The 22971-nt window shown below is 45.6% G+C and overlaps 3 protein-coding genes across 6 annotated transcripts in view; 2 read left to right on the forward strand and 1 right to left on the reverse strand.

Moving 5' to 3' along the window:
• eRF3 (eukaryotic translation release factor 3) overlaps positions 1–13130 on the forward strand; it is a 31386-nt gene extending 18256 nt beyond the window's left edge. For all 3 annotated transcript variants that reach the window (XM_084604422.1, XM_084604424.1, XM_084604423.1), the window contains exons 10-11: positions 1697–1865; positions 10331–13130. In XM_084604422.1, coding sequence (XP_084460548.1) covers positions 1697–1865; positions 10331–10374 — 213 coding nt within the window. In that variant the 3' untranslated portion in view covers positions 10375–13130. The remainder of the gene's footprint in view (positions 1–1696; positions 1866–10330) is intronic.
• On the forward strand, positions 4566–8011 carry LOC146189658 (uncharacterized). Its single transcript, XM_084604425.1, has 3 exons — positions 4566–5709; positions 6002–6013; positions 6693–8011. Exons 1-3 carry the CDS (start codon positions 4623–4625, stop codon positions 7439–7441), a joined length of 1848 nt encoding a protein of 615 aa, XP_084460551.1. The 5' UTR covers positions 4566–4622; the 3' UTR covers positions 7442–8011.
• A 1933-nt stretch (positions 13131–15063) lies between the features above and the next one.
• LOC146189659 (uncharacterized) lies at positions 15064–22658 on the reverse strand. 2 transcript variants are annotated; one of them, XM_084604427.1, is made up of 4 exons: positions 22377–22658; positions 22042–22204; positions 20589–20740; positions 15064–18887 (listed from the first exon to the last, which is right to left on the reverse strand). In XM_084604427.1, exons 2-4 carry the CDS (start codon positions 22185–22187, stop codon positions 18418–18420), a joined length of 768 nt encoding a protein of 255 aa, XP_084460553.1. In that variant the 5' UTR covers positions 22188–22204; positions 22377–22658; the 3' UTR covers positions 15064–18417. The 2 variants fall into 2 exon arrangements, with proteins under 2 accessions (XP_084460553.1, XP_084460552.1); XM_084604426.1 differs by having other exon boundaries at positions 22374–22658.
• Positions 22659–22971: the final 313 nt, after the last annotated feature.

Genomic DNA, 22971 nt, shown 5'->3' on the forward strand with positions numbered 1-22971 from the left:
TGGCGCTGGATACAATCAACTTTCCCGATTTTGTGTGGTTCTTGGTTTGCCGAAACAAGTGCACCATAAGGAGTTTAATGCCATAACAAAAAATGTGCACCTTGTGGTTACAAAGCAGTGGCTGACAGCAGCAAGGTCTCAGCATCACTAAATAGCCAAGAAAGCACGCCTTGAGAATGCTGCTCACAATGTCACTGTGGGAGCAACATATGATGCTGGTGAATTCTAAAACTGTGCACTGTATCATAATACCCTGGCCTGCATTGTGTGCAATTTTCATGCAGATAGTGCTGCTACAACAGCAATAAACAGCTTTTGTATCTTTAAATCGCATTTTTCTCGAATTCATATTTTGGGCCGAATATGAGTTTTGTGCACAATATTTTATGTCGTTATTTTAGTTCAATCAACACCAAATTTGGCATGCATAATCTTTAGGATGTGTAGAATGCAAGTATCTAGGTTTAAATGCAATCAGCAGTATTTTTGGGCATGCAAATTTAAAAAATTATCTGGTGCTAGCCGCTAAAAACAAGGCACCAGATATAAAATTGTCTCAAAACATTGCATGCCAAGGGAATGTTGCTATGTTGCTTATTTGCACTCAGTGGAGTGTTGGGGACAAGAAGAACTAGTTGGCTCTGCCCTACCATGCTTGCTGCTGTGTACAGCAGCTGCACAAACATGCATTGTTTTTCACTTATGCATGGCATTTAGAATATGAAAACATTAAGCTATTTTAAAACTAAAAGCATATTTAGAAAGAGGAGATCAATCTCTATAAGTGGTGCAATTTTCATTCACCTAGCATCAATATTAAGAAAAAAATGTTTTCGAGTAGCATCTCCCCTTAATTATTTGTTCTGGGGGCTATCACATGCGTCATTTCTGATGCAGTTTTCAGTGCTGCAGCCGCTCACTGGTGAGCTAGATTGAGCGGAAAGTCTGTGCTCGCCGAAAGAAAGCGCCACTTTATGCGTAGTGCTCCACACTTTTTTTTTTTTTTTTTTTTTCAAATTGAGAATGTCAAAAACAAACTACATCAAACTTTGTTTGCTGTTATAGAATGCTCGTCCATAGACCTTCCATATGCAGACGCGGTATTAACAAAAGATGTCCATTAAAACCTAAAAACCATTAAAACCTAAAAATCTTGCAGAAACACATTGTAAAAAAATGAGGTATAAAAAGTGCCTATATCATCGTTTAGAACCCTTTCGTTAGCTAGCCCTCCAACTTGACTACCGAACCTTAACTACCAGATGTATGCCATGGGACGAGAAACTGTATATCTTCACCTGTAACGCTTTAGTTGAACAGTTGCATCACAGTTTTGAAGAAGGGCAGGAGCACTGACGCAGTATGGAGGTCTGCAATCTAAATCGCACCAGCAAATGTGCCACTTGTTAACTTGAGCTTAAAAACTTCGCGGCCGCAGACATGCACAGACATGGTCAGAAATTGGCACTCCGCACATTTCTTACAGATTACGGCATGTCGCCTGCTTGTGAAATGGGCAACAGCCGTGCTGCAGGCATAGCGAAATTGGAGCTTGAAACACACATCTACACTGCTAGGAGTTTTCTAAGTGCTAACATCACACGAAAAAAAACAAAAAACAGATAGCTTGTAACTCCTTTAGGCGGGACAGCCCGTGTATAACGGCTGTTCTCAGTGGCCCTTCTCTGCCTTGCAGACGATCATCTGCCTAGTGGACCGCAAGTCGGGTGAGAAGAGCAAGACGCGGCCGCGGTTTGTGAAGCAGGACCAGATTGCCATCATGCGCATGGAATGCGCTGGTGTGGTCTGCATGGAACCCTTCAAAGAGTTTCCCCAGATGGGACGCTTCACCCTGAGGGATGAAGGTAGGGTCAGAAAGTGTGTTTATCAAATTTATCCATTCACTCGTACTGTTGATCCTGAAGGTGTTGAATGTTTGCTTATGTCGAACAGACTTTTCACTCCACTGAAAATCGTGTGCAAGAGTATAGCTTTAACGTTCGTGTGTGCCAAACTCCTGCTTCATTCAACATATCGGAGTGGCAAACTGCACTCCACCTTGCCTGTTGGAATTGCGTGCGGGCCTACTGGATAGTGGTAACCCAAACTGCAGATGGTCCTCTAGTTTCAGGTCACTGTAAGTTTGGTAGCTAGTTTTCGAATTTTGCGCTGCTTGTCTTGGCAAGCGGCGGACAGTGCGACTGAGCTGGTTAAGCGTTGGGTAATCAGTCTTTTTCAGCGGAACCAATGTGCACACGAAGTAACGATGGTTCTTACTTTTTTTTTCTTTTACCCTTTTTAGCCTTACCCCGGATGGGTAGTAATGAGGGAGAAACATGCGATTTAGGCAGAAATTCTTGTTTAAAATTGTTGAAAAAAAGTTTGGTTCGAGCAGATGATAGCATTGTTTCCGTTCTCTTGTTGCAGGTAATATGATGGCTTGAAACACCTAAAATAAGGACATTGTCGCCAACTTCGCCATTACGCAGAGTAACAGCTTGGGCAAGTTGATGTAACATGTTGTAGGAGGAAAAGCACTGCAGTAAAAGACATGAAAAAAAGAAAAAAAAAACGCACAAGTGCAAAGGGTGGTATTACACTTAGCACTGTGTTGAGTCTTGAAGAGAAGGCAAAATATTGAAGGCATTCACTCCAATGACGCCATGAAGAGCGATCGGAAGCACGTTAGCCTTGTGTCACAGTGTCAACTGGCGCTTCCTAATTTTATGTTTGCGGACTTTATCTCTGCTGGTGACAATTTGCTTGTAGAATATGAAGTCATTGGTAGGCAGATTCCTGCACGCGATGCAAGTACAGTGCAATCCACTTATAACGATATTGAGAAAACGGGAAAATCCGATCGTTATAACCGATTATCGTTATATCTGGACCGGCAAAAAAAAAGTAAAGAAAAAAAAAAAAGCAAGAGAGCGCACATACCCGTGCATTCAGACTTACCTACTTGCCAGCGACGATTCAATCGGATAAAACAAAGCTAGTCACTAAAGAACACTCAACACTTTATTGCTGTACTATATATAAAGGGAATAAATAACTTAATCTCGCTTAAAGAAGTCTGAAATCCGCGCTTGCTTGAGCGGCAGCTGACGCTTGATAATTTCAGTCTGCATAGTCTCCAGTTGTTGCGCGTACGTGTGCGGAAGTCCTGTAGCATGGATGAAGCCTATCAGCGACTGGATGGACTGCACGGCACTTCGTGACGACAATGGAGCTGGCGTGGTGGTGTCACTGCCATCGCTGTCCATGGTGCCGTCATCGTCGTCACTATTTTCACCATCGCTCGATGCCGCTTTTTGTCGCTGCTCCTCGGCAATGGCCTCATCGGTAAATTCCTCACACGAAGCAGCAGCGCTGTCAGCGTTTAAAAAGTCGTCCAAGAGCGCTCCGCCGGCATTGTCAGAAGATGCAACATGATCCCATAGTGCACACACATCGGCAGTTTCGGGGAGCAAGTCATCTGTATCTGTCCCTTCTGAGACCGCACAGTCGTGGCGCACGAAGCCTGCTTTTCTAAAGCAGTTCTGGATTGTGGACTGCTTCACTTCGTACCACGCACCATACACAAACCGCACCGCTTCGATCAAGCTCACCTTCAGGTGAGCAGGCCCGGAAGCATCCTCTGGCGATCCCAAACGGTCTATTTTTAAGATCAGCCATTCGAGCATACGACGTCTATAGAGGGCCTTGAAATTGGCAATTACGCCTGCGTCCATGGGCTGCAGACCTGCCGTGGTGTTCGGGGGCAGGAAGAGCAACTCGACAGACGTCAGCTTCGCGCTGACGCTGTGTGCTGTGCAATTGTCGAGGACTAGAACCACTTTCCTCTTCTTTTGCTCCATTAGACCGTCAAATTCAAGCAGCCATTCCTGAAACAGGTCGCGAGTCATCCACGCTTTCTTGTTATTCCGATAGCGGACCGGAATGTGTTGGTTCCTGAAGCAGTGGGGCCTCTTCGATTTCCCAATCACAAAAGGCTTCAGACGCTCGCTACCGTCCATGCTGGCGCACAAAAACACAGTCACTCGGACCTTGCTGTGCTTCCCACCGCTGCACGGATCTCCTTTGAGAGCGTGCGTCCTTGAAGGGGAGATGCTGGTCGAAAAAGCGAGTTTTTCGCGACATTTTTCAATTTTCGTTTTTTTTACTGCAAAATTATCTTTGGGCATTCAGCTACAATCCCCCCAAAAATCAAGGCAAAATTCGAACGCGAAGTTAATAAAAAATCCATTTTATTGAGCCAAGGTGACTCGAGAAACTGCAATTTTTCGCGCACATCGTCAACTTTCGCGCGTCTGCCTCTCGAGAACGCGGGAGCGCCCGCCATTGCCGTCTGCTTGGAGAGGAAGAGTAAGCCTTCTTCTCTCCGACAGCATCTCCTGCAGTTTCGTATTCGGGCTGTAAATAATAAAAAAAACACGTTTACGGCGCCTATTTCAAGCGTTTCTACTGGACCTTTAAATCACGTGGTGCTGTAGTGTAGCCGCCATTGGCCGAGACCGATGCGCAACTGCGGTGAAGCCCCCCCTTTTCCTATCCCTGCTTTCGCTCTGTGCTGCTTCTACATCGATCCCACCGGCGTTTGTTTTTTCAATTGGTTCGAAATGAACGACGAGACGACGAAGCGCGATTTCCGAGCCCGGAAATCTCACACGAAAAAAGCGTACAGAGGACGTCGTCGCAAGCCGCGACAGAAAGCGACAGCGGAAGACATTTGCCCGACGCCAGCTAGCCCTAATCGGGGCAACGGCCACTTCGGCGAAATTGACGCCGCAGTGAACTTTGTGAGTGCCTCTGAGATGAAGATTGGACTCTTCGAAAGCGATACAGCTGTGAGCAGTCATTCCACGAGTGCCGCGATATGCGACATCAGCTCGCTTACGTTATTGGTAAGCGGGGCTGTTTGCCCAACGTGCCGTACTTGCAACCTTGCGGTGCGTGAACCGGCCGAAAAACGCAAGGGCCTCTCGGCATTTCTTGAACTTCACTGCAAAAATAGCGAGTGCCCTGCATCGCTACTTTCTTCTACATACACGTCGAGCCGTGCTGTGCCTGGTGGACTCGCTAATGGTGCCAGTGGAAGCCGGAGCTTTCAGAGCGGGAGCTCCCGCGACAGCTTCGCCGTGAACGTCAAGGTCGCCGTGGCTGCGCGCGCGATAGGCATCGGGCACGAGCAGCTGTCCCGTTTTTGTGCGATTCTCGGCTTGCCGACGCCGTTGAGTCACAAGAACTTCGTGGCTATCGGCAAGAAAGTGCATGCTGCGGCCATGAAAGCTGTGGCTGAAAATCTGGAGACAGCTAGAGCCCTCACAAAAGAGAAGGTGGGCGACACCGATGTTGCCGTTATGTTTGACGGCACCTGGCAAAAGCGGGGCCACAAAAGCCATAACGGCGTTGGCACAGCTGTGTCGGTAGACACTGGTTTGTGCCTAGATTTTGAGGTTCTCTCGAACTTCTGCCTTGCGTGCAGTAGACACCAGGACCTCGGAAGCGAGGATGAAATATGGCAGGCGTACCATGGCCCAGTTTGTGAGAGGAACACTGAGTGTTCCTCTCATGCAGTGGAAACAGAGGCAGCAATACGTATATGGACGAAGACATCCTCACAGAAGACACCATTGCGCTTCACAAAGTTCCTCAGTGATGGGGACAGCAAAGCTTTTACTGCTGTTTCCGATGCAAAGGTGTACAGTTGAATCCCGCTATAACGAAATTCACGGTGCACGAAAAAAAATTCGTTCTCGCGGAACTTCGTTATCGCAAAAATTTGACGTGAAACGCAGAAAGAATTGCCCAAGCAGCAGCAAAGGCGTTTAATGCCAAAAATCTGTAAGCTTGGTTTGCTTACGCTTCACGGCGAGCAACGCCGTCACGCGATTTTCGCACTCAGTCAGCAAACCCATTGCAACATCGTCGTCTCGGACAGCAACGAAATTCCTGATGACATCAAAAGCGTCCATCACCTGTACGGCGGTTGCTGCAGCCGGCGCTTCCTGTACGTCGTCGTCTTCTTCATCGGAAAAGTCCTTATCATTCCGGGCAGCTTTTATGATCTGCTCATCACTCACATCTTCGTGAACAACAACACAAGCGTCAGCGCCGATGTATTCGTCGAGCTCGAGATTAGGCGGCACGGTTCCTATTTCTCCCAGCGTTTTCCAGGCGGCCGCGATCCCCGGAGCCGGTGACGCCTCTTCGTCGTCGTCTGTAACGCCTGGTGTTAGGCCAGCAGAGTGTACGGGTCGACCTTCGGCAAATCCGGCGTGCCTGCTTGGGCGATTATTTGAGCTTTTTGCTCAAGGGAAAGAGTTTTGCGTTTTTTCACTTGCGTTGCCATCGTGTCCTGCGGATGAAAACTCGTCGTTGTCGAAGAGAAAGGCAGCGAGTGAACAACGCGACCACGACACAAAGCCAAAATGGCGGAACTGCAATCACGTGATTTCATGCTTAATGTGGCTTTGGATTTGACTTGGACTTCTCGCCAATAAAACTAGTTTCGGTTTCGATTTTGAACGCGAAAATTTCGTTGAAGTGGAAACGCTCTGCAAAAATGGTTCGTTGTGCAGAGAAATTTAGGCCATTAATTCTTATAGGATACTCGCGGGGAATAAAAAATTATTCGTTGTCGCGGAAATTTCGTTGTGGCGGGATTCAACTGTATGGTGGAACCCCAGTCGAGAAAGAAGACTGCACAAATCATGTAGCCAAGCGTCTCGGCACTGCACTCCGGAAACTAAAAACACCTCTTCCACGTGGCGAGAAGTTGAAGGATGGAGCAATCCAAAAGTTACAAAACTACTACCGCATAGCTATTACCAGCAACAGGGGCAGCGTCCAGAAAATGTATCGTGCCATTTGGGCGTCATACTTTCACTCTTGCTCAACAGATGCTGCTCACAGCCATAAATACTGCCCTGAAGGAGTGGAATCTTGGTGCAAGCACCAGCGAGCCAAAGCACTAGGAGAGCCCGCACCAGACCACACTCCGCTTCTCACCAAGGCGCAAGGGCTGGCAGTGCTACCCATCTACAAACGGCTGACTGATGAAAAGTTGCTTACCCGGTGCCTACAGGGAAAGACTCAAAACGCAGCAGAGTCCCTGAATAGTAAGATCTGGCTGCTATGCCCAAAAACTAGGTTTGCTTCAAGAACTGCTGTGGAGACAGCAACTGCCATTGCTGTGTTATGGTATAACAGGGGACACAGTAGCTTTCAGCAAGTTCTCGAGGAGCTTGGTGTGCTACCATCGGAAGAGCTTGTTGTGCTGGGAACCTCTCGTGACCAGAGAAGAATGAAGATGATGTCAGTCCGCCAAACAGCTGAAGCCCGAGCACATCGCCGTAACATGGCAAAGAGGGCACGTCTGACAGACTCGGTTCGCGAAGATCATGAGGGCCCAATGTATGGAGCAGGAGAATTCTGATCAACATGACTGTGTCTGAGACTTATTTTTGTATTTTGTGAATAAATTTCATGTGCTTATGTCATGTTTTTCAAGAATGCAGATGTTTCAAACTTTCAGATGCGTTTTTCTCCAATTCTAATTTTCAGCATTTTTTACATTTTGTGCACAAACTTTCAAGTGCGTAGAATTCTCAGATTTGGATAAAATTTTGCACACAGCTTCTTCAAAGTATGCAGAATGGGCATATCTATCTGGATTGTCAATATCTCTTCTACATTTTTTGGCAAAAATTCAAAATGTTGACTAGCAGCACCCAGAATGTACACTTTTGATGTTAGTGAATTTTTTTGCAAGTACAGGATATTGTAATCAAATTTCAAGTAGTTTTGCTCATACTACTAAACCTAAGATGCAAAATGAGCTATTGCAAGCTACTCTAAACATAAATTTAATCCTCAAAAAAGTGTGCACAAAAAGCCCTATATTTTACTTTTGAAGACTCTATTACACAAAAACTATGCATGCTACATAAAAACTAAGACCATATTTGGAATCTGCATTAAAATCCTTATCAATGATATACGTTTCATAATCATAGGTTGAATATTAAGAAAAAAGTATCTTCGAGGAGCATCTCCCCTGAAGGCAGCATTTCGTAGAAAAGCGCTGTCTCGTCCCCATTGAAAATGTCCTTCTGTTCATAGCGCTGCAACAGCTCGGGCAGTTTCGTCGCCAGCCACTCGTCTTTCGCCGACATGTCCAGCGAGGCAGCCTCCCCGACCACGTTTTTATAAACAATGCCGTGGCGATCTTTGAATCTTTGGATCCATCCTCCGCCGGGCTCGAAGTTTTCTCGTCCCAGAAGAAAAGCGAATTTCTTCGCCTTTGCACAAAGAATCGGTCCTGTGATGGGAACATTCTGGTTGCGAGCGTTCAGAAACCACTGGTAGAGAGACTCTTCCACATCACTGTACAAAGGGTCTCTAACCCTCTTTCGCTGGTCGTCGTGGCCGCTGGAGCCGGCTTTCTCGAGGACATCTGCAGCCTTGATTATGGTTGAAACCGTCGACTGCGAAAGCCCATACTTTTTAGTGAGGCTTCCCACCTTGAAGCCCCGCCAAAAATCCTGGTGAATTTGGTGCTTCACCTCGAGAGAGATTGCCTTCCGCTTAGTCGGCGCCATCTTCCACGTACAACGGCCAAGGACGCGCTCCCCTTCTCCCCACCTTCTCTCTTCAGCGATTGCGATAATGATGGCGCTCGCTTCCAAAGGCCGTACGCATCGCCTCCTTGCGGATTTCTCCACAACGGTCTATTTGCGGCACTTTTCGCGTCATTCTAATCAAATAATTTTATTTTTCGCAAATATTTATACGAAATTTGGTAGTAAATATTTTCCAGGCGGTCAAAATTCTATCGTTGTATCCGATATATTGCCGATAATCGTATCGTTATATGTGGTTTATTTTTACATAGGGGCAATGGGAAAATTGATAAATCTAAATTATGATCGTTATAACCGATATATCGTTATATCTGGTATCGTTATAAGTGGATTACACTGTAGTGGTGATAAATGTGCAGAGGGAGGACGTGTCTAAATTTGCATCATTTTTTTTTTTTTTTTTTTAATCTGTGAGTGGTGCCAACAACAATCTGCGAGTGTTGCTGTTCAACAACACAAAAAGCAAGCTTTGATGCTTATATCAAGCCTCTTTTGTGTTGTCCATATTAGACTGCCTTTTACTTGGGTCGTCTACCTCTTTTTTTTTTTTTTTTTTTGGTTTTTTTCGGACTTTGCGAAACAAGGTACAAATAATCAAACAGTCCGAGAAATTTGTCAGCTTGAAAAAAATCGCTTTTTTGTGAAAAATTAGCTTTACAAATAACTGAAGTTTGCCGGCCGTAATGTTTCGTTTACATGTCGATAGTAAAGACTTGTGGTGGTTAGAGCATCGTGCGATCTACTACTGTGATCTGTGTCTGTACACTGTTCATGCGCGCACGCTGAATGATGCCGACGCAATAGCTGTGTGCGACACCGAAAGCATGCAACTTGTCAAGGCGATCATCGCATGTGCTGTGGTGCCCCGCAGAAGCGGATTCTAAGCTGCAACCACCGTAAACCTCCAATTAGAATATCGCGGCCAGTCATGCTTTCGTCATGTCCGTGGCACTTCACGATGTACTGTGACGCAACTGCAGGTCATGCTCATGTTGCCAACGAACGCACCCAGTTTCCATTATTAATAAAGGAGGCGAAGACCACAAGATGGTTTTGACGGGGAAAATGCAAGCGCAACGAGAGCCTGACGTTTCAATGTGCCGTCGAATAGTCATAGTCAGGGACTAACAGCTAAAAGGACGGCGATAACTGTGAAATCAAAACTATGCGGGTGCATTGTTCCTGTCGCTCGTTATAAAAGTCTACCTTCAGCACACACGTTCTCCCTGCGACTGGTCTGTGAAATGTTTTGAAGGATTCCCTGCAGATTTCAGTATCGCAAAATTTCAATTTGAACTGCGATTTTGTAATTAATCAAAGTTTAACTGTGTGAGATTCGGAACGATTTGGAACTATAGTGCACTCAGAGGTAGGCTTTGTGTAGCCATTGGTACTTGTCTAGGTAGTGTGGTGTCAACACTCGTGCTCTTCACCATCTCAGCTGGTCATTCGTTTTCGTAGCTTTTGATCTCCATTATTGTGTGCCCTATCCTTTTGTGCCCAGAACGGTGTACTCCTGGGGTTAATGGCCTCCTTTGCTACTGTTCTTACATGACTTTATCGCCTGTGCCTGTCTGCCCGTACTACCAGGACGTGTATGCTGTACAGTGGTATTCGTGCAGTTGGTGCTGCTTCAGGACCAAATTCTTAGATTGTTGAGGTGGTTGTCTTGACTCATGCAGGCCGCACCATTGCCATCGGGAAGGTGCTGCGGGTGGTGGAATGACTGGGAGCAGCCCACTTGGAGCAGCAGTGCCACTCTCCCGGCTCGCAGTTGTTGCCGCCGTCGCCATCACCACCACGTCCGCCATCCAAGGATTGCCCGCAGCAGCAGGACGCCGCCAGCTCCACCAACTCACCTCGCCACTGCGCGGGGCGCCGCGAGGGGGGCGCGCGCGGCGTCGGCCGGCCCGGCAAGCAGGGCCGCATAGCGGCTGCGCCGTCGTCCGCGGGCGGATGACCGCGGCCCCCGCGGTGCGCCGCTGTCTGCAGTCGGCCCAAGACTCGGGTCTGGCCTAAACCGTGAATAAAGAATGCTCCTGAGAGTCATCGGAAAAGTGAAACGCTCTTCTTCGTTGCAGCGGTGCCATTGTCAGTTTTTCTTCAATAGTCGCCGGGACTTCCGTGTCAGTGCTGGCAACTGAGACTAAAAAACTTTGGTGATTGGACCTGCATTATGGATCTGTGCAAAATAGTCAAGGCTGGAATACGTTATGTTCATGTGGGGTGCCAGGTACAAGCATGGCATCTTTGTATAGAACCGGGAACCTGACACCAGAACAATTTTCTCTGGTCTGCAATCCTTGATCAGTTTGTTACAAGTGTTGGTAATTAGATGAGGGAACTCTGTTCACTGGAATCTAGAGAAGCTTTCCTAAACAGTCATTTGCTACTCCAAGTTCTTGTGGCAGTCTGCATCTTTGTTTATACAGTTACAGACTAGTTGGGGGTGCCTTCTGTGGTCGTGGTGATGGAAACATCTTCAGTGTTTGGCAGCGGACATTTTGGTGCTTTTGGCCTGCTTGGATAAGTTATAAACCAAAGCGGCGTTTTTTGTTTCACTTCTTAGTTGCCTGCTTGCCACAAATTTCCCGCTTGTCAGAGAGGGAAGGCCGTTTACAGTGTCCTGAAGACAGTTTTCATCGACTTTACCTCATAACTTAAGCTGCTGGAGGCCATAGCACCAGCCAACTTGTATAACCCTTCGACTTTGCTTCAGATCTGCAGTGCACTCTGTGTAGATTTTTTTATCTCGTGAGTGGCTGTGGCACTGTGCGAGAATTTTCCGATGGCTCTAGCCTGAAGCCCACTGTTTGCTTTCCCAACGCGCTGATTGGTGTTGTCGCACAAAAACCATGAGGTTAGTGCACCAAAGCGGTTAGGATTTGTAGTTGCAGTGTGTGTGTCTGTCTGTCAAGGAAGGTCGAGCGGTGGTCAACGTATTTGCTGGAGTGGGTGGCCAGAAACGGGTTGCAGAATATGGTCGTGGTTGAGACACGGATTTAAAGGCGGCCATCCTGGGACCCTCTCTTGGAAGACCACCAGCAGGAGTCTGTGCAAGTAGAGAAGCTGAAGCAGCAGTGGGAATAAGTAACAACTTAAAATTTACACTGGTGAAAGGATTTTTTTTCGTTTAGATGGAAGTATTTATGGTGGTACCCCTGTCGGTGGTCGAACAGTTTCAACTTGTTAACTGTCTTGACTGGTACCTTGCCCCCTTCTGTGTACCAGATGTGATACCTCGATGTACTGCTTTTGTCATAAGTTCTTGGGCCACATAAGCTCTGCAGTACTGGAAGAAAGCCGTATAGGCTGAAGGCTTTAGATGAAGGCTATGTATGTTACCTTTCTAAAAACTGCTCAGATTGCATGCAGTAATTGTCCTTAAGCTGTATGATTTCACGAAACCAGTCTTACCGGATTTCCCTGCTGTCTTGCAGCCTCGTTTCTAGACATTGCGCGAGGGCCTTTTCCTTGGCAGTTTCACGGCACACTGCAACACGTACCAATTTTATAAGCAACAGTGGGTTGTGATACTGAAGTGAGCATGTAACGACTTTGGGCTGGTCCGACTCTCGGACTGTCTGCAGACACATTTGAGAAGACAGGCGGGCGCACCGGACATTCAGACGGTCGTACTGGAAACGACCAGTCTTCCGAGACGATGGAGAGATGCTTCTCTTTTATTTTAATTTCTCGTCCTCTTTTGTATAGACTTCTGCCTATTTCCATTCTGTTGCCGTCCCCATTTTTCCTCTGGGATTTTTTTTTCTTCCACTGCGCATTGTTTATACTGTCCTATAAAACTGCTCTTCTCTGTTTATATATATAGTAAATATGTACAATTGTTTTCGTTTTCTCTGCTTGACCGCCATATTTTTGGTTGGCCGTTTTCTGTTGCATCTTTTTCATGGTGAAAACGTGATCAAGAAGCTTGCCTGAGCAAGCCGAGTTGTGCTACAGACGTTTTATTTGGAGTACAGAGGAGACGCGCAGGATCTCTTGCGCATTCGCACAACCGTATGGGTTTGGGTTGTCTTAATTTTCTGGCAGATGCATATCACCGTGCTTTTAGTTAATTTTTTCAGTATGGTCTTGGAAAGAACTCTGCCTTGATTTGTCACGCATCTCTGCTGTGGTACACATTTCTTCTCTAGGTTGTCTTCTTAGCTGCATGCATTAAAAAAAATGCAATGAACTGGTCTTTTTTTTTTTTTTTCTTTAGGGGGTCAAAGGCAGGGAGAAATTTTTTTCTTGCAGAACAGGTAATGTAATGGTGGCGGTTGACACTTGTGCCCTTTCGTTTTGTTGCCTGGGCTGAAAAAGATCTTCATTGGGCGTTGTTTTTTTTTTTTATATTGATAGGAGAGACCATTGTGCGGTAGGAAGAGGTGGAGGGAGAACTGTTTTACCTCCCCTTTCCACTTTTGTTTTTACCAACCTTTCAAGGAAAACAGAAATAAAAATGTTTATTCCAATCTAGTTCTGGCGTTTGTGTGCTCTTTCGTGCTCAGACTTCTTTGTATATACAACTTGGGTCCTTAAAAATGAATTTGTCAAGTACAAATATTGTCACAGTCGATAGGTGTTGACTAAGTACAATAACTGTAGTGTGATTACCTGCAGATTTCGGTGATATGCCTTAACTGTACAAGGGTTTGGAGGTGTCGTGCAATTTCTTGAGTCTGGTGTTGAAAGCTTTTTTTTTAAGATGACGTTATTATAATAAGGGCTCTTCGTTTTCTGGTAAAACTGTCTGCGTGGGCCCCCTTTCTATACAGAAGCGTTTTATCCCATAATTTTTGGTACACGGGGTTTAGAGAAGTGCATAGACATAGAAGAAAGTGAATATGTCGTGCTGATTGCAAAGGGATAGTTTTGGTCGGCTGGTGGTTTTGAATCATTAAAGCTTATTAGTATTTGTGAATGCTTAATTTCAGGGTACTTTGGAAAGCAGAAGAGACCAAAGCATTGATAACTAACAAGATGTGCTGACAGCACGTCGTGTATCAAGTGTTATTCACGGTAGCGACATCTATGTTCAACTGCTGTTACAAGTTCGCTGCGACTGCTTGCGAGTGGTTCATGCAAGTTTGTGCGGGACACGAAAGCGAGACTTGATGGCCCTGACCAGTGATAAGCTGGGTCAGCAAGCTAATACTGGTTAGCTGCTGCAAACAGCCTTAACTTGGCGCACCGGCCACCAAGTTTCTGCAGATTCCTTTAGCTGTGTGAAAAGTTCCTCTTTCTCAAACCTGTATGAGTTCTCGTGACATACCCCATAAACATATCGCCCTAATACTCCCTCTGCCACATTTTTTAATCAGCATTTCAAGGCAATGCATATGTGTATGAGGTTGCAGTCATCCTGTCCCTTTGTTTGTTCCATTCAACAATAGCTACTGTGTCTCGACTACTATAGCCCCTCTCGTATATGTCACAGTTGTGGCACACTCAAGTTTAACAGGTCTTCATTAGCATGCATACACAAAATCCTCCTCCAGTTTTACCAAAATTGCATACAAAACTGTCGTGATGGCTTGGAGGCTATGGGTGCCTGCATTCATGAAGAAATCAAGAATATGATTCGTTAAGTGACAGTGATTGCATTTGCAAAACAAGCATCTGCATGCTAAAACACATTGAAAAACTTTTCCAACATTCAAAATAACTTCATTGTCCGCTATAGACCTTTTCACGACCCTTAAAGAAACCGGTTTGACTGGGCTGAGAACCAGGTGTGGGGGGAGAATCAGCAGCTTTTTCCTGTGTTATGAGCACAGCCCAGTCTTCAATATGGCAGCGCCCTTTGGCCAATTTTGAAAAGGTCTATAATGTGCACTCAAACTGATGTGACAGCATGTTTGGCACTCTTTATTGAAGATGTCCCGATGCTATAAAAACTCGTCTTCCATGACCTTGATATGCAGCCACAGTTTCTACACATTGAAAACCCACTTAATCACACTCTTGCATTGCTTTTCAAAGGTGCCCAGGTCAATGAGCTGACCAATTGAAGGTTGAAGTTGTAAAGTACTGGTACTTCTGCTCGCTCCATCATAGCGACACTCGGCTGTTAAAAGAAATGTGACCTCGCAAATTTATATTGTCACAAACAATCGCCCGCAACAGTCGGCTGCTGTCGTCGCCATTTCCTCGAAGGAGCGGATGGTGTTATCACCACGTGCTCGTAGGAACTGTGGAAAAAGACACTAAGTCCCCTTTCCACAAAACGAGTCCATGCAGCTTGACAGTTGCCGCCGCCAAGTGCTTGCACATTACACCCTTGCAGTTTGCTTTCATTCAGTGGAGCTCGAGAAAGGGCAGAGGAGAGACATGCATGCCGGGAGTGCCCATGTGAAGAAGGCGGATTATAAGACTGTTCCTCCAAACACTGAATACACAGTCCACTATATCAAAGTGATCTTACGGCTTTATTCAAAAATGTGCGCCAACCAATACAAAATACATTTCGCAGCATGGAGGGACAAGCACGGTGCCTTAATTAAAGACTAGGCAAAAAGCACCCAGACTTTGGCACCAACATCTTTGCAGTACGAGAAATGATGAATATCGGCCTTTATCTGTTATGCAGAGCTATCCCAACTGCAGCGAAACCAGCGAGATTCAAAGCATGCCACAGGGTCTTCAAAAAGAGAGATCAGTTTTTCAGAGCTGTACAATGGCTGACAATAGCAATAAAATTTCTGTGGTCTATGGCCCAGTCAACCCTTGATAAAGAACAGTAGATAATGCTAAAAGTACATTAGTTCCATTTGTTCCAATAAGTAGGTGGCATCACTGTTCTACGTGCATACACAAATTCCATCTCCTCAATTGGACTATGACAGTGCACTGTATGTCGATGCGTCCTCGTGTTGCTATTAGTAGCTCTTGGCAACACTTCATCAGCCGATACGATTTAGACAAAAAACCGAAACCAAGATTCCATTGAAGATTTGCACTATCCTTATCTGCTTTTATAAACACGCACATTGTGCTGCCAAATGTGGGAAAACTACTGTGTGTGGATGAGAATTTGCCAACATTATATTTACCGGCAAACAATGCTGGGTTAGTCAGCGCATTAAGGGTGCTTAACTTCTTTACAATTGTTATACAGCAGAATTTTACCTTATAACAGTACCGTGATCCAGCCGAACAGTGTGCCTTTGCTGAGCAATGACACAGCTGCATCTGATGGCCTAAACCGTAAAGAAATAGGAACTCCATTTAAACCAGCACGATATTCTGCATTAATAATCCTCGAGGACTCTGCTTGGAGCACGATTTTCAGCTTCAAGTATGTAGTTTCCATTCCAGTGAAAGACAGCTCTGATAATTACGACCGTGACCGTCACGCTTGACTAGAGAGAGAATGCAGCAGCAAGTGTCCCCACAAACTGCACAATGCAGGTTACACAAACATGATAAATAAGACGGCCGTGAAAAATTTTCAAACGATCAAACACCACAATACGCGATTATTCACAGTCGTTCAATCTTTGGTCTACGCAAACAAATCCCAGCATGTGAGTGATAGAAAGACTACCGCACGCCACTCGTCGGACCTGCTCAAAACAGTGTATCAAGAATAAGGCGTGTAGTGTATATGTATAAATATGTGCTAAACCTCAAGGCACAGAGTGTCTCACAGTGTCTACTGAATAGAAGTTCTTTAACACTGCAAGGCATAAATGCGCGCCCTTGTTGCTGGCAGCCTCAAATTATTTATAAATGCACTGATGTTGGCTACATTTAGTGTGTCCCACAGAACAAGAAAACCGCACCAGCTTCGACAAGTGTGCCAGTTTACTAGGTGAGCACCACAAAATCAGTGATCTTGCATCATGTGGAAAGAATTCAAAACAGCAAATATCCTCAAATAGGTCATGCACCCTACATGGTGCAAAACTATCACTGTGCACAAAGGCAAGAGCAATAAATAATGTAGGCAGCACCACTCAACAAGATAAAGAGAATAACCTAGCAAATAAAAACACCTGTGTCCAAATTTCAAATTGGAATCTCAAGAACCTCGTGGTCCTTATATGTTTGTGCAGTTCACGAGGCAACTGTTCTTAACGATGCCCTCTACTTAATTTTTCTCTCATGTACTTATTATTGAAAACTGCAACTTCGAAAGTGCAACTCAGAAAAGACAGGATGTGGCCACAAAAAAGTTTTGCGCAGTCTCCAGTGATTCCGGCAAGGCCAGCAATTCTTCTCAAACAATTAAGACGCTCTCGCAGTCAAGTATATAATCTGCATAGTGAGCGTTAAAGTGCGAGCACACTTTGGATTTTCTCCTTTCTGCAATCGCATTACTAATGTACTGTAAGCCTTGTACGTGAGGCTATCACATTCAAAGTTTGTCTTACAGGTCTTCTCTGTGTAGAACCTTCTTCCATGCCATGCTAACTCTTCGAGTCTCTCAACACACCGGCTTTTGAGAAGAGTTCGGACATTTTGTGCTCCGAAAGCTGGGCACGCCTCACAAAAGAAATGAAATGCCTTATCACGACGCTAAAAGGACACCAATCACAATTTGTTCCTTTGCCCGGCCACTTTACATTTTGCTCTTCTAACATGAGTAAATCTCATCCTAGACATAAGCTTGCCACGTGCTCCTACCAGCTACCCATTCACAAGTTCTCTCGCGCAATCAGCATGTTTTCTGGCCTACCACTTCTGTGGCTTGTTATGATGTAGCAAACAACATTGAAATCATCTGTTACAGTCACTTAGCCAAGCTATTCATGTGCAGAGCATTTGTGAGTCAGCTTGCATTTTGAAACCAACTACCAGAAATTCAAGTAACACTGAGCAGTGGAGATCTGCAGAATTCCCCGAAGAGCACAAAACGAACAAGCATATATCACCTGGAGAACGCAAAACTAACAAGCGTATCAACACACAGCACTTCCATCATCGACGCACCTCGCAGGCCATTACACAGGTAGCCAAGCTGAAGGCACAATATTGCACTCCAATAAGATCACCTTCCACATGCTCACCACAAGTCAACGTCCATGGACCTCTGAATAATCATGGTGTGTCTTCCTAATGGAGCATTTTGGAAGGTCGCATCAAGCATAAGCAAACCCAGCTGAATAGATGCCCTCCTCTCTTGATGAGTGAGTGTGAGACTGTGACACAGAGGCTGACCTCCTCCATAACATATCTGCATTTCTATCCTACGCATTAACCGTAAGAGAAGCATACTTATGTCGCTGTTTGGTGCCACGCACACGAATGACAATATACTAACACAAATATTGCACTTGGGCCCCTCAAAAGATGATGGCCGACAGCCACAAAGTATCACCTACCGCCTACAGCTCAACAATCTACAGACCCATATAAACAGACTTTTTTTTTTGTGTACGTTCATGATGTTCCCACGGGGCGATCTTTTCGTTTTGCTCCATGAAAGCATCATGCCATTTCTTACTTCCTTCTAACTGCAGGACTGTTGGAGCCATGGCGACAAATGTATAGGCTTGTCATTTGTTCTTCCTAGTTAGAGTACACAAGGCGAGTAGCACCCAGCAAATAAAATTACATCAAAAAGTACATTCTTTCTATCTTACACTCGACTCTGTTTTGGGCATCAAGTCATAAAGGACACAATAGGCAGATATTACATTCAGGCCACTCAGGACTTGAGCGCCTATTGTGCCGAGGTCAAACCTGCAACCCCTAGAGCTCACCTTCCCTTCTGCCACACATCCTTACGTAACCTCACTCCTCATCCATCTCCTCGACACTAACTGCCTGGCATATAGATGTCCCTGAGCATCACATAATCCCGTATTCGCCTCGGCATCCCCTCGAGGTCCCTTCCCTTTGGCTCCTTCCTCCCCTCCTGGCCAATCCAGTATGCCCTCCTGGATAGCCAGAGAAGGCTGGGTGGTGAGACTCGCCCTGTGCCAATGCCGGCATGCTGAAACACAGCCAACAGCTTTGTGTCTCCGCGCTCGGCCGCCCAGGTCACGTCGTCCTTTCCGGAACCGTCCCGGCAACCATGGGAAGCTCCGGCCGCCAGCAGCATGTCGGCGATGGTGTGGCGTGCGCCGTAACGGGCACAGAGCCACACTGGGCAGTCGGCAAAGGAGGTGCTGCTGCGTACGCTGGCATTGTGGACAAGCAGCAGGTAAACGAGGTTGGGCCGACCGTGTTTGGTGGCGAGCCAGAGTGGCGTCTTGCCAAAGATGTCGCGACGGCAGACGCGGATACCTGGGGGAATGGACAACCTTTTATTATCAATTTGGCTGCACTGCCAAAAAAAAGAGGCAACAGTGCTAGAAAGCAAGGGGGAAAAAAAAGCTGCAAAAGTGACGAGATATGTGCATGTACCAATGCCAAACTTGCGAGAACAGGCAGTAAAAAAAAAATCAAAGCGTAGAATTACGCAATGAAAATAACTGCACTACAGTTTACTGGCATTGACACAGTTTAACAAATTAAGAGGAGTAAAGAAAGGAGCACTCAATGATTCATGTTACAGTCAAACTTCCGCAGTAGGAGTCCAATGACAGCCACAAGATAAATCAACTATATCACGTAAAAATATGGTCCATTATGCTATTGCTTCAAAAGCAAAGTAAGAGTGATATATGCTGCTGTGTTCTGAAGCATGAGCGGCTCCATCAGATAAACAATATACTAGCCATTCCTATAACCTCTTGTCCAGGCTTTTTGTATTATTCTACACATATAGTACAACCTATGCACTGCCTCGAACAATTCTATGAATGACAAAATTTTTGCTCATTCATTCCAAATTTTTTTATACCACATTGTGTTGATTAGGTCCTCAAGTGGGAAATGAACAACTTTACAGCCCTGGACTTCTTGACCAGCACATGAGTGATGGATGATGCCTCGTGGTATGAACCTGATTTCATTGACCTTCTGCAGTACGCCATACAGGAAATGCTTGGCGTGGCAGACAAGTACAAGACGTAGAAAACGCACCACAGAGCGCCATGGTGTGTTTTCTAAGTCTTGTCCTTGTCTGCCGTGTCGAAGCATTTCTGGAAGTATGGATCCCCAACTGGCCTACAAAATAACTCTTCTAAGCAATACAGGAGGTTGGCCCTCCCTCGTATTTTGTTCGCTGCCTATTCCTACAGTCACACTGAATAAGAAGACAGGGAACGGGCTCAATTTCGGTGCACTTGAACTGTTACAGTTGGCTGCACGCACACCACTTCCTCACTTTTGAGCAATTGATCACAAAAGGTGCAAATGAAGGGCCAAATATTGTACTCTTCCGCTTCCGTGAAAGTGGTTTGGCTTGGTTTGTGGGGTTTAATGTCCCAAAGAGACGCTGTAGTAGAGGACTCCGGAAATTTCGACCACCTGGGGTTCTTTAACGTGCATTGACGTCGCACAGCACACGGGCGCCTTGCTTTTCACCGCTATGAAAAAGCGGCTGCCGAGGCCGGGATTTGATCCCTCATCCTTGGGAACAGTAGTCGAGCGAATGGTTTTAACATGCTTTTGCATAGGATAGAATAGTACAGGATAGCCTATATTTCGCACCAGTTGCTTTCAAACATGCATTTTATGCTATATTGCTGCAATCTAAAGGAAACATTGTAAATAGTAACTGCACTATAAAGGAGAGAGGGGCGACAATATATTTTTCGGTCATACTTGGTACTTCTTAGTAATTGCATATGTGAAGCTCTTCACATTGAAACAATTCACTTTATTAGTTTTATACTTATAAGAAACTATACCATCAAATCATCATGCCTGCCCAAATCTTCGCACTACTTCTCCGTGCCAACACACAATGCGGCATCCCTGACTATGTCACCTATGAGATATAACGCAATATGCTTTTCGAACACGTAAGCATAACAGAGTCAGCGAAGCTTGGGCAGGTGACTGGAGCCTAGCCCAATTATCCGGCTTACAGTGACGGACCTGGATTACGCAGGAGCATTTTCGCTATGTCGAGGTTTCCCAGACGGCACACAATGCAGAGTGGTGGCTCTTCGCGTCCAACGATGTCCCGGCTGAATTGGTTCACGTCGGCTCCGAGGGAAAGCAGAATGCGTGCAGTGTCCCATGCTTTCCTGCACATCAGTGTCAAAAAAAAAGAGAACATATTTTCACTCTATCCAGAAAGCTGATAACTGCAAGAGCAATGGAATGCTACAGGAACATACACAGACCTACTTTTAGTAGGAGGAATTAAAGTTTCAAACTCTGCTCAGCAAGCAGCTACAAGATGAAACAACAAAGAAGCACAACACGCAAAACTTACACAGAACTCGGGCACTCACATTCAAACCAACATCACGTACTTAACCTAAACAAATATATATATATATATATATATATATATATATATATATATATATATATATATATATATATATATATATATGCCCTCTGTTGAGGGTGTGCAAAAGGCGGCAATGAGGATAGGTTAATGAGCAAAGCTTTGTCATCAAATGTTTGAACAATTTATGAAATTAGTAGCAGAGGAAATCTTTGAGACAGCTGAAAATGCAACTAGTTTAAAACATTGTCCGCCCCCCCCCCCCCCCCTAACCCCCCTTCTTAAAAAGAACAGTGGTAAAGTTTCTCCAAACTGAACAGAAAACAGTTCTCAGCTGTAACCAGTTGCTCGTCCCAGTTGGGAGGGCCCAGCATGCCTCTACTGGGAGTAGCTGGCCCAGAACAAAACCAGCCTGGACTTGCTGGTTTTGGTTTTGCATGGACCAACAGGGTCCGTGCTGGGACCAGTTGGCCCAGTAGGAAACTAACAGGCTCTGCTGCTGGAACCAGCCAGCAAAGTTCCTGTTGGGCCCAACTGAAACTAGCATATTCACAGCTATAATTTTCACCTGGGATCCTACGGCCAACTATTATGTAGTAGAGCCTTAGCCAAAAATATAGAGCTAAATAGGTTTGCACCTAGGCAATGTAAACAGGATCCGTAGCGCATTTCCAGCGTTCGCAATCTCGTAGGCAACGAGAAATATCGTCCTTAGGTATTCTTAGTTCATAGCGTTATAGGATGCTTCCGGGATCCCCGTTACAGGGGTTATCAGCAAACCCCTTAAGCTGCAGTGTATTTTTTACAGACTATACGCCTAAGAAAAATAAATAATGGTGGCAACAATGAGTACTCGTTGAAAGTTGGCATCGGTGCAGACTGAACAGAGGCATGACTCCCTGCGAGTGCGCTTTTCGCGCACCAACATGAAACTGCCAACCAACCATCTTAAAATCTGAAATCGAAGCCCCTGTTCGTAACTACAACCTGCAACCATTGGCTGGTGCGCGATTACACATATATCGCGAGCAGCCTTAATCGTGACACGCAACAACAGTTAGCATGCAGCGGCCAAACCTCAACCACACCGACCTGCACAAAGCTGCACCAAGAGGCGTCGCTCCTTGGAGCTTGGCATTGACGTCCCCTCCCGAAGAGACGTGCCTGACGATCGCTTCAATGTTGTGGCTGGTCACAGCAAAGTGTATATCCGCGGGACTTCCCAATTCCACCCTCATGACAGCTGCAGGCTTGCCTGTTTTGAAAAAAGAACGAAAGCGTCGAGACATTTCCAGGGCCTCTCTATGCATGCAGCTACTGTTTACACTACGGCAACCTCATGCGCACGCATTCACCGAAGCACGCACGGGCTTTCTGTTTACGTTTTGGGATCGAGGAAGGATCGATTGCATCGACACACTCACTGCGGTTTCCAGCTTTGACTCCCACGGTCTTAAATCCCACTCACGGAGTCGATACTCTGGACAAGAAAACTAAACGCGCAGGCGCCAGCCGCTGAGTAGGTGATCAGCTGTCAACTTTCCGCGGATTAGCATTCTACGAGACATTTGGCAATGAAATGAAAATGATGCCGTAATGTTTACATGGAAACCAAGGCGATTCACTGCTAGCAACAACGATCTAATTCATGTCCAAGGACGCCTTGCTTTTTCTGGAAAACCATGCCCCAGATGGGAGCTTCCAGACGCCGTTCGTGACGTCATAAAAGATACATTTATATGAATTAAATTGCTCAACTGCAGCATTTAGAGTTGTTATATACGAAGTTATAAATATTTAATCATTGATTTTTTCACTTTGTTGCTTTCTGTACATTTGCTACTCTAGCCTCGAGCAATGGCGCTGCTGTCAACGTTGGCGCGCGCGAGGGACGCCTTTTCAAACTTCCATCATTTCCATCTATTTCTACAACTCTGACCTCGCTTTTAGGTGTATGCTTTCACCCTCAGTGCTGCATGGAAATACAAACTTTATACCTTGAGAATGTGAGACTTCTGAACA

This window comes from Amblyomma maculatum, chromosome 5 (genome assembly GCF_055883805.1).
Source record: "Amblyomma maculatum isolate TAMU_Amacu chromosome 5, ASM5588380v1, whole genome shotgun sequence".
Classification (NCBI taxonomy): Eukaryota; Metazoa; Arthropoda; class Arachnida; order Ixodida; family Ixodidae; genus Amblyomma; species Amblyomma maculatum.

What these genes read in the sequence shown, in the direction of transcription:
- LOC146189658 (XM_084604425.1), top strand. Translation starts at nt 4,623, where the DNA reads ATGAACGACGAGACGACGAAGCGCGATTTCCGAGCCCGGAAATCTCAC.
- LOC146189659 (XM_084604427.1), bottom strand. Translation starts at nt 22,187, where the DNA reads ATGAGGGTGGAATTGGGAAGTCCCGCGGATATACACTTTGCTGTGACC. An exon ending in CTTGGTGCAGCTTTGTGCAG is followed by an intron (nt 20,741 to 22,041) that starts GTCGGTGTGGTT and finishes ACTGATGTGCAG; the next exon opens with GAAAGCATGGGACACTGCAC. An exon ending in AATGCTCCTGCGTAATCCAG is followed by an intron (nt 18,888 to 20,588) that starts GTCCGTCACTGT and finishes CCATTCCCCCAG; the next exon opens with GTATCCGCGTCTGCCGTCGC.